Source organism: Squalius cephalus (assembly GCF_949319135.1).
Source record: "Squalius cephalus genome assembly, chromosome: 1".
Taxonomy (NCBI): domain Eukaryota; kingdom Metazoa; phylum Chordata; class Actinopteri; order Cypriniformes; family Leuciscidae; genus Squalius; species Squalius cephalus.
In genome coordinates this window covers 25,141,947-25,153,067 of record NC_137122.1, presented here as the reverse complement: position 1 = coordinate 25,153,067, position 11,121 = coordinate 25,141,947, and the positions used below count along the sequence as shown (strand labels likewise).

The following is an 11,121-nucleotide window of genomic DNA, read 5'->3' as shown; positions in this document are numbered from 1 at the left end:
AACACCCATACAAAGTCAATGAGGCTCATTTGTCGTGGTGGACACACGGATTCCCTGGTTAGACAACGTCACAATGGGCAGCGGTAAATGTTGTTTTCTAGTTTACGAAACGTCCTCCTTTTATAATTTATTGTAGTGTATTACTTCCGATTTTTGTTGTCTAAATAACAGTAAATTGTTTGTGATATAACTATCCGTTTATAGATGGAGTAGTTTTAAAGAATGGCCCGAGGCTGTGTTAAATAGATTGTTCCCTTTACTTTATTAAACCATTTACGATATTTTATTCTTTTCAAATGTATTGTCTGTCATAGCAGCGAATATTATTAATTATTATTATTATGAATCAGAAGACTTTCAGTCGTTACCACGGCAACGATACGTCACGTTACGCACGCTTCTTACCCATAATCACTGCGCTTTTACCACTCATTTCTCCCGCCACATGACTACAGTAAGTATCTCAACCCCTCGGGGTGTTTGTTTGTTAAAAAGCACGTAAAACCTTTGCTGTTATTTCTTTAGTTGTAGCTGGATTTAATCATCCATAGAGTTTAGGTTGAATTTGTTAGTGTTGCATTATCATTTACACGGCTACCCGCCGAAGTAATTACGTTAGCTAGCCAGCCAAATGACAGCTGTCCCGACCCCGGCACAGTAGGAATGTGGCACTTCCACAACAAAAATCAGTTTAAACTCATGTATTTGTCCATGTGTTGTGAGGACAACAATTAACAACGTGTTGTTGCAGTGGTTAAAGTTTTATTTAAAGTGCAAAGTAAATGTCAGAAGTGTAACTAAGGTGAATTACCGCAATCGGGGATGGACTAGAATAAAAAAGTGGACCGGGAGTCTTTCCAGAGGATTTGACTGCTCAGTGCGACTCAATGTCAATGACCGTTCATACATACCTGATATAATTAATGCATCATTAACTTGTAATTAACATAATTATCCTGTAACACTTTCGTGCCATACTTTTGTAAGACTTTGCCATTTTAGAAGACACTGAATCATAATTGTTACTTTAGTTATGTGTGACATTGAGAAGAGAGAGCAGTAGATATTATGAGAAGCGTTTTATGCAACAGGACAGTAGAAGACCACCTTTTCCATTATTTGTAGGCCTAAATAAAAATAGATTTGTGTTGGTACTTGCTTGTGTCAAGTGAATGTGGTACAAATCTGATATTTGTACAGTAAGGATTGATTTGTATTGTACGTAGTGGTTGTGATTGATACATAGTCAGTTAATAAGTACTTTGTCCTAACAATTAAGAAATTATCATTTACTACAAATGCTATTCTAATAATCTTTTGCTTTTTTCTTGTTTTACAGCTATATTGCAACACTTTGACTCCACCAACACACACACATATACACACACGCACCCAAATCAAACCAACGGCACTTTTAAGAGCCACTCTCTCTCTCTCGTTCTCACTTGTCTCTTTCGATCTCTCTCTTTCTCTCTTTCTTCATTTTGTGTATTGTTTTTATATTGTTTGTATTTGTTTGTGATGTCCCTCAATTCTGACATGAGGATCTTTGATGATCCCAATGATGCCAGGATCCACATGGCAGCATTAATTAGTGATGCTTATCTCCATGAGGCCAGGGTAAGGCTTGTCATGATAAGCAAATAGTGCCTAAGTCTGAAAATACTAATTGCTATTGCTTTTATAGATGTGATGTAAATGGTTAGTAAGACCCTTTTATGCAACTACTGAATAATGCTCAATTATAAGTGCTGCTGATATAAGTGCTCTGCAATATAGGCTGCCATGGCCATGGAAACTGCCTTTCCTAAAAAAAAAACGAGGAAAAGGAGGAAGAGATCCCTCACTACTAATCCACTGGTCACAGGCAGGCATGAGAAACGTCGGGAAACACACTGCCCTGAATCAGGTTTGTTCTTTACTAAAACATGATTACTGTATCTAAGAATAAAGATAATTCATTAAATAGTGTTTTGGTGGTTACACGTATTATAAAATGAGAGTCAGATACCACTTTGACAAAATGGTGTTGCAATGTTTGTGAAAAATGTTCTTACTAATATAGAAGATAGTTAAAGAGCATGCGACTGATAATCCTTACTTGTGTTGTGTATTAATAATTTATATAGTTTCCCTCCCTCCAGTCCTTATGGAATATTTTCATTTGGAAATGAATTGGTTTCATGTTATATTGATCAAAGGGTTAAGCAAAATGACTGTCTCTGCAGCTGCTTCTCAATCCAGAAGAAGGGATCCTGTGCATGAGGAGGGCTTTCAGATAGAAGATCAAGAGTTGGCAAGTCTTGGTGAGAATACTGAGTGTTACAGTAGTACAGTACACTACAATTTTTCCAATTTCCACCATTTATTTAATCATAATTAAGCATTATGTTTTGTCTATGCTTCCACTACTGACTCACAGTATAACTGATATATACTTGTGATCATAATCATGAGTATAGACCTTTTAAGGACAAGTGAATGTATATTTTTGTTTTTTAGAAACAAGACTCCAAGAGTTAAGGGACACCATAACTGCAGTCCAGGTTCCGGAGGGAACAGACAGAATGGTTTCTGCTTGGGAACAAAGGCAGCTTCTCACAGATGTGAGAATGAAAACTGCTAGGCCTATGCTTTTGGATGCAAAGCTCTCAGCCGAGAGAGTATTCATCCAAAACTGTCACAGATGCTGTGCTGTAGAAGCTGTGATTAGGTGCCTGGACTGTGTACCACTAGACATGGAGTTCCTCTGTGCTACCTGTGACATGGAGGCCCACAAGAGAAATGTCTTCCATGACAGAGAGGCTGTGTTCCATGGATTTCTTGAGCCCATTCCCCCTACAACTGCTGTGGTGGTGAATGAAAATGGCGAGCCTCAGTTTTGTGAACAAAGTATGTTAAAATTAGCATTATATCAAATTGCCTCATACTTAAAATGTAATTGTCCAAATGTTGTTGTAGATAGTGCACATGTTTATATTTAACAGTGTTTCTAAATGGCTTAGACATTTTTTCTAAAATGCTAATCTCATTCTAAGTTTATTCTAAAAACTCTAAAGTGCAAGTGTGAAATTTAATAGCTGAATAACAAAAGTATGATTGGTTTTGACAGTTCTGTCCAGCATATCTTTGACCAGCTAAGTCAATTGCCTCTTAATATTTTTCAAAATGTGCTTAAGCATTTACATGTTGTTTCAACATAATGACAATTACAGGTGGAATAGTGGTGTGGCCAGTTTGGATTAATTGTTGGGTTTTAAAGCACTATTTTGAAAATGAGGTTAGCGTTTTGGGAAATGCATCTAAGGGACTGAGGAGAAGCTGTAAATACACCCTTCATAACTTCTTTCTGTTTTGCAGTATGTCAACTGCCTGTTCCTGCACCAAGGTCAATTTGTGAATGCACTCATGACCTCACAATCACTCCAGGGAAGCATATTTCTGTGGTTACCATCAATGGTATGTTGTTCTGAAAGCCCTCCTTTTTGTGCAAGTATTATTGTACTAGAACTTTACTTTTGCACTGTGTGCAACGCAAAGCTTTTTATCACCATTTTCATTTTCAGGCAATGCCCAAATGCCATGTCAAATAGCTAATATATCATATATTTGTATCTCTGTATAGAAGGCAATCTGTTGCAATTTGATTACTGAAATTATTTTAGTCTTGACTACAGTACAGTATATTCACTTGTTCACAGGACGATACAATGTCTGCTTGCCTCGGAAATCCTGTCCATCATGCTCTGCAGAATGGACTCCCGATGTGAAGGACCTGCTTGTTTATCGGTACTGGCCAGCTAGCACCAGCTGCCAGACCCTATACAAGTTTGATGTCTTCACCTCGTTTGAGCATATGAAGGTGACTGCACCAGCCATGTCCAGACAGGCCTTCCTGAAAATGTTGGAGCACAGATCTGTTCAAGCTGGAAGGGTAAGTCTGCCTGAATATCATTGAAACATATAACAAACAAAATTATATTACTGTATACCTAATATTTAATTGTGGGCATTGCTTCAAAAAATTCTAACCAATCATTTCTTAATATGCAGACAGGTAGTATCTGTGCTGATACATTTCAGCGGAGCTTTTTTGAGTTTACCTTCTGTGAATACAAAGAAGAGGATATGTGCCAGGTCCATCATTTTGAGTGCCCAGCATGTTCTCCAGACATGTTGGCTGTCTGCTCTGATGGGAACCGAAAGCATTACCGCTTCAGCAAGTCAAAAGGGTAGGTATAGGTATTTTTCAGAAGTTTATTTTAGACTTGTCTAACACAAATAGTAGCCCTTCGGGTTGTCATTGAGTGATCATAACTTACATTTTAACAAATAGTAAATGTAGTACTTGTGATTTTTTATTACTGACGCATGTTATCTTATCATGGACAGGACTGAGGAGCCACCCATATATGAGGGCTTGTTCCTGGCCAAGGATGAGGAAGTTGCTACCTTTGTTGATCTTGTCAGAGGCAACATGAGAAGTGTATGAACATTAGATTTTTTTTTTTATATAATAGTTGGTTACACAGATATTTTAGTTTTGTGTTTTTATGTATCTTAAAATGTGTTATAAACTGATTTTATAGACAAATGACAGTGCAGTCTGCGGTATTGCCAAGTTCACCGCTGGCAGAGAGATGTCCAAAAAGTCTGGTGCTCAGATAGATGAGGAGGGCATTCAAGTTGCAGTTTGCAGGTGTGTGTGTCTGTGTCTGTGTGTGTGTGTGTGTGTGTATGTGTGTGTGTGTGTGTGTGTGTGTGTGTGTGTGTGTGTGTGTGTGTGTGTGTGTGTGTGTGCGTGTGTGTGTGTGTGTGTGTGTGTGTGTGTGTGTGTGTAGCCAAGTATTATATTTATCATATATTTTGTTATAGGCACTCAGTTGACAGAGATGTGAGCTTAAGCCAGGCCTTACTGGGTCAATTGTTTCTTAACCACTACATTTTCTTCTGATTTATCAGACATGGGTTTCTTTTACGAGGACTGAACCATTACCGTGGAGAAATATTTGCTTACCCGATGTTTCTTCAAAGAGAGATGTCAAAGAAGGCAAATGTTACCTTCTTCTGTATGGATGTTACATGCAGGTAATCCTCATTGTCATATTGCAAATCCAACTCCATGATTAAAATGTCTTGTTTCTCAGCTTTACAGTGATGTTAGTCATTTTAGATTTCAATTAAAAATGGATCTTTGTTACACTCACATGATGCTGCTCCTGCTTTTTAGGTACTGGCCCTACCTTAACAAAGTAGCAGAGGGTTTACCAGAGCTTCTGCCATTAACAGAAATGAGGCCATTCCTGAGCGTCATGCATGCCAAAGCCCATACAGCAAAATGCGAGGTACATGCAATAACTTTAAGTCTGGTATGGCTGTAGCTATAGGGAAATAATGGGTCGGATAATAGAACGTGCTGTGTGTTATCTTTCACTAACTGCTTTTCAGCTGCTTTTTCAAATTTGTTGGACAGGGATTTTGTTTTTCCCCAACAAATAAAAAGCTTGTGTCATGAGATGTTTTAGAGATAATTGTATGCATTAATGCAATCTTCAATGCAAAGGATTAGTTTTACATTTGTGCATGTTATGCCTGATTGTATGATGTTATATCAAAACTTCTGAAGTACTGCTACATAACACTTCTCACTCTGTGTTGCAGGTGAAATGGGGTGGCAGAAGCCAAGATGGAGCAGGAAACACAGTGGGAGAGGAAGTGGAGCAGGTATGGTATTATTGTCAGTATTTTAACTATGGCTACAAAGGGTCTTAATAGAAACCATAACACCAAAAGGCACTTATTTGTCATCTAAGTAAAACGCCTGGTGTGAGGGATAAAGTACATCCTTTATGTATGAGTTAATTGTGTAAAAATGAGTTATTTTCTTTATAGGTGAACAGCTTTCTCTCCAGGGCAGCACTTGTCACAAAATACATGACAAAAGCTGGTTGGTGTTACACTTACATTACACGCTCTGGTAGCCTAAATAAATAATAATAAATACTTAATAGTGTTTTTACAGGGAATTAAAAAAAACAAAGTTTCTCTGTTCTGTTCTTACTAAATTTATCATTGTATTACTTCAAGGTAATTACCAGTTCAACTAACTTTTAGTGATAGGGTTTAGGCATGTCTGTTGGGTTTCTCTTATTGTCTTTTGAATGTGAAATCTTACTTTTTGGCTTGTGGGTGCCTTATTGTTTTCATCAGGAAGAGTGAACATGCTAACGCGACAGGCCATGGGTTGGAACAGAAGAAAGAGGGACAACCTTCATCAAGTGTTAGCCCACAGATATGTCAAAGTAAGGGTAAATTATAATTGAGATCCTAAGCACTGCCCCTTTCCCTCAATGCACCAACTACAGCTAGATCTGAAACTATTTGTTGATTAATTGTTTAATCATGTTACGGAAAAAAATATGCGACTATTTTGATAATAATCATGTTTTATTCATTTTAAGTAACTGAGGGGAGGTCTGCTTGCTAGTATACACAGATATTTAATGTGTTATTTAATGTTACACCTGTCCTGATGAAAGTCTTGTACCGAAAGCTCAAGTAAAATTGGTGGTTTTTGCATTGTGGTGGTGCATAGAGCTTTTTTCGGACATTTTGTTATTTTTTCTATTTAAAAGATCACAGAGAGGGCAAAGGTGGAAGCTGCCAGCCTTAGCAACATCAAGGAGCAGCACAACCTTGATCAGGAGACAATACAGCAGTGGGTGTGTGATGTTAGACAATGGGCGGTCACAGGTAAAACATGTAAAGTACACTATGTATGTGTGTATATACACACCCACACACACATCTGTTAAGGACTGTACCCTTATACAAATAATAAAAGGTGGCTATATTTTGAAAATGTCACTAATTGTGTCTCTTGTCAATTGTTTTGTTTCACCTATTTAGAGAGAGTCTACACTCCAGGTTGTACTGAAGAGCTAAGGGCTGACATTGAGAACATCACTGTAACCCTTTTGCGCAAGAAGCAAGATCTGTATCGTCAGCATGGTTTGTTGTCAAATCAAGTTATTTAAACGAATAAGACTTTAAAAAAACAATAATAATCTGGGATTATGACAGTTTTCTTTTCATTTCGATTTGCAGATAGCAACCAGGCAAGACAAAGAAAGAGAAAGAAAATGACAGAGTTGAAGAAGAAGCTTCGCGAAAAGGTCTTGCAATACAACACCGTAGTGGAAGGAGATCCGATTGACGAGGAGTTGGCTTGCAGTCTGACAGAGGGATATATCCTACCATGGGAGAGACATGAAGATGGTATGATATATATGAATTGCTATATTCCATATTTCCATATTTACCATTGTCCTTTTTGTTACTTGTCATGCAACAACACAGGAATGGGATGATATATTGAAATAAAAAAATATCATGAATACCAAAATATGGAAATATTAATCACGGAGCATAAACATTGAATGGTGTGCTGTAGTAATCATAAATAAAATGCTTGACCATCACAATTTCACAAGCTCTCAATTTGAATGGAGAATTATATAATTCAAATTATATTATTGTGACTTTTATTCATATTTTGAAATTGTTTATATTCTACAGAACCAATGCTGTCGCTAAAAAGATTTCTCAGAGAACATAATTCTGTTATACTTGTATAATATAATAATAAACATTCCTTGTCCACTATTCCATTACTTTCCCCAACCAAAGGCAACACCTTCAGGTTGAAGAGATCTGTCTTCGACCAGGTAATGCTGCTGAAACGCTTGGAGGAGGAGCAGAGCATCCTGGTAAAGGAGATGTCTCAGCACATCAAGTACCTTCTGAAGCAAGTGCAAGAAGTGGAGTCACTCAGAGGACAGACTTTGGAGCGCATCAAAACCAGCAGTATGTACAAGATCTTTAGATTTTAGTATCATGTATTTATTTATTTATTTATTTATAATATAGATTATTGTAGTAATATAATATAGTCTATAATATAGATAATATAGATTACCAGCTATTTGGCACCAGTGTGCACAATGTAAAAGTTGTAAATACAGTAAATATAATGACTAAAATGTAATGTTGAAGTTGCAAATTCAGCATTGTAAAATGCAAAAATAGTTAGAAATGTCATGTTTTGTTTGATGTGTCATCTTTCTCTTTCTATTTTTTCCCACAATTCCTCTACAGGTTTCGGTGACCTGACAGAGGATGCTACACATGGGCTCAACAGTGTCCTCAATCGGAGGGGTCACTCACTTAGAAGTCAACACAAACAGGCTGTTAATGCATACAGCAGTATAGCCACTATGGAATGTGATTTCCTTTCCCTACAGGAGGACATTGAGGAGTGGGATGACAATGGCTTCACCAGCCCCGAGTCTGAGGAAGAAGACACCTAAAGACCACTGCCAAACAACACAGAGGAACTGGAGATTTGTACAAAAAATCTTGCCTTGCCTTTGTTTTAAATAGCTGTACCAAAGTATCTACAGGAAAGTTTTTGTAGATTCTGTATGTATTTTTATTTAAAAAAAAATAGAAAAACATTGAGTTATTTATCTCTTCTAACATTTGAGCTTGCTGATTTCAAACCAAAACTGCTTATTGCTGCTTTAAATAATTAATTGTCATCATCTTTGCATGGAAAAATCTAATGAAGATTCAATGACAGTCTGTGTAATTTTAACAAGTATAATTTGAATGTACTTTGGTATTTCCATAATATAAGTGAATTTATATTTGTATGCAATTTGCATATACTACCCATATTATTTTGTAGTTTTTTTGTAGTTATAGCATACTGAATACAGTCAAATAGCATTGAAACCATAAATGTTATTCTTTTATGTTTTCCATATGACATCATCTAAATGTACAGACAGACAGACAAATCCAAAGAATTTTCACTTACATCCTGTAAAACTGTATAAAGAAATGTCTTTGTAACTTGTGATGCATACATATGCACCACTGGTAACCACAGAGCAAGCAGAGTGTGGCCCCGCTGGGCATTACTGGTTGTAGCACCACCCCAGCAGAATACGTCCCTGGATTGAAGGTCCAGTGGCGCCGCAAACCTGCTCCATCTCTACCATCTCAGATAGGGGTGCCCCAAATTTAATGAATCAGGCAGACTCCTGGCCTTCTTTCTTTTATTTTGTTTTTATTTTATATGCAAAGCCCTTTGAAATGCAATAGTGTGAATATTTAAACTCCTTTATTATTTTGAATAACTTAATTTTTCTTGCTCTCATTTTGTGATTTTGTGCCATTCTAATAAACCCATTTGATGGAATTGTCTGTTGTGTGAACCTAATATGCTGCAGCAGGAAATGTTCAGTTTGCATTATCAGTGACTTGATACAGACTTTTTTCACAGCTACACTCCATGATAAAGCTGTTGTTCTCTTGTACTTATATGGCACTTCTACTCCACTACATCTCAAAGGGAAATACTGTACTTTTTACTTCACTACATTTATCTGACAGCTTTAGTTACTTTACAAAGGTGGAGTTTTGCACACAAACAATATGAAGAGTATAAATTAGGTACTCAACAGTTTATACAAGAACAGTTAATGCATTAGTTGATCGACAGAACTTTAATTGCCAGCTATTTAGATAAGTCATGTCATGTAAAAACATTTCATGGTTCCAGCTTCAGAAATGTGAAGATTTTCATCTAGATTATTTTAATAGATATTTTTAAACATTTTTAGGTTTAGACTGACAAAACAAGCAGTGTGAAGGTGTTATTTTGGGCTATGGGCTCTCGATTAATAAAAATAAAAAAAATCAGCAAATTCATCCATAATGAAATAATCATCTCATGCAGTCAGAGACTAAACTGTTCACCCACAACCAACTACAACAGTAAAATCCTGCTTTTACATTAACACATGAGGAATAATAATATCATGATAACAAATTATTAGTACTTTTACTTAAGTAAATGATCTGAAAACGTCATCCACCACTGACATCATTTGAAAGTACTATTTGGGCACCTAATAGGCCCTATGCACAGCTGCACTACTTCCTGAACTTCAGCCAGCTCCTTTGTTTCCTGTCTGCCATTATTGGACAAACTGATTAATCCAGGTGTGTCTGATTATTGTTGTTGGTCAGACACACCTGGATTAATCAGTTTGTCCAATAATGGCAGACAGGAAACAAAGGAGCTGGCTGAAGTTCAGGAAGTAGTGCAGCTGTGCATAGGGCCTATTGCATCTTTTAGATTAATGCTGATGCTCATAAGTTCATGACTCTATCTAAAACACCCAAATAGTCTGTTTTTTGCTTGGCTGCGGTACATACATATGTGCAGTATTGTTATAATACTAAATTTCTAAAAAAATATATAAAAGTTGAGGTCGGGGCCTCAAAGTCCTCACTGAAACTATGCCTGAGCCAAGGCTGTGTCCATGTAAAGTTAAAATTTAAACTTTGTTGTAGGACTAAACCAAATATATGGTTGGAAAGGGCTCGACCTGAAGAGTAACATATGTCAGTCTGAAGGTTGTAAATGGCTCCTGCTTTGAAATATTGACCTCTGAACCTTGACCTTGGTGCATGTTTGAAAGCTTGTCATTCAGGAACAGAAAGGGCTACAGACATGAAACCAACTGTTATAAATAGCTGTTGACTTCAGCTATATGACTATACCCATATGGGTAGAGTCACCAAGAGGTTTTGCTATCAAAAATGGTCAAACTTGATTTTCACCTATTTAACAGTAAGGTATTTAAAATTGTATTACACAAATGTGATTCCCATCCCCTTTAACCCATCAGTGTATTCTTGCATCATTATTTACAAATCTCAATTTCAATATATTGAGACATATATTTTTAAACTACAATTCCCTCTAGCCGCGCCATGCCACTTCATACTAATTAGTACCATATTTGTAGTTTTTTCTGTTTGCAAACATTAGGCTGTGATTAGGGTTGTAAAAAGATGTATGCACTGAATATATTAAATATCTAGTACAGCCGAACTAGTACTTACACTGTATTTAGATGTTGTGTGATATGCAAAAGTAAAGATTTAGGTTTATTTCGGATATTTTCCGAGCTGGAAAACAAAACAAATCAGCGTCACAGTAGTTCTTCCGGTTTGCAAAATAGGGTTTTCTAAACACATATCATG

General features: G+C 36.7%; 2 protein-coding genes across 2 annotated transcripts in view; both read left to right on the top strand.

Moving 5' to 3' along the window:
- The window catches only part of LOC307157492 (uncharacterized protein), a 9,346-nt gene extending 76 nt beyond the window's left edge, over positions 1 to 9,270 (top strand). The window contains exons 1-19 of the mRNA XM_079869411.1: positions 1 to 1,620; positions 1,780 to 1,909; positions 2,229 to 2,306; positions 2,503 to 2,892; positions 3,361 to 3,459; positions 3,702 to 3,934; positions 4,054 to 4,232; positions 4,393 to 4,486; positions 4,590 to 4,699; positions 4,963 to 5,088; positions 5,231 to 5,345; positions 5,662 to 5,724; positions 5,893 to 5,947; positions 6,211 to 6,302; positions 6,636 to 6,753; positions 6,910 to 7,011; positions 7,108 to 7,278; positions 7,690 to 7,866; positions 8,158 to 9,270. The exon at positions 1 to 1,620 is cut by the window's left edge and continues 76 nt beyond it. Of these exons, the coding sequence (XP_079725537.1) occupies positions 1,522 to 1,620; positions 1,780 to 1,909; positions 2,229 to 2,306; positions 2,503 to 2,892; positions 3,361 to 3,459; positions 3,702 to 3,934; positions 4,054 to 4,232; positions 4,393 to 4,486; positions 4,590 to 4,699; positions 4,963 to 5,088; positions 5,231 to 5,345; positions 5,662 to 5,724; positions 5,893 to 5,947; positions 6,211 to 6,302; positions 6,636 to 6,753; positions 6,910 to 7,011; positions 7,108 to 7,278; positions 7,690 to 7,866; positions 8,158 to 8,369 (2,643 nt within the window). The 5' untranslated portion in view covers positions 1 to 1,521 and the 3' untranslated portion in view covers positions 8,370 to 9,270. The remainder of the gene's footprint in view (positions 1,621 to 1,779; positions 1,910 to 2,228; positions 2,307 to 2,502; positions 2,893 to 3,360; positions 3,460 to 3,701; positions 3,935 to 4,053; positions 4,233 to 4,392; positions 4,487 to 4,589; positions 4,700 to 4,962; positions 5,089 to 5,230; positions 5,346 to 5,661; positions 5,725 to 5,892; positions 5,948 to 6,210; positions 6,303 to 6,635; positions 6,754 to 6,909; positions 7,012 to 7,107; positions 7,279 to 7,689; positions 7,867 to 8,157) is intronic.
- LOC307171406 (uncharacterized protein) overlaps positions 1 to 11,121 on the top strand; it is a gene marked incomplete at its 3' end in the record, with an annotated part of 94,032 nt that overhangs the window by 51,321 nt on the left and 31,590 nt on the right. The window lies entirely within an intron of this gene.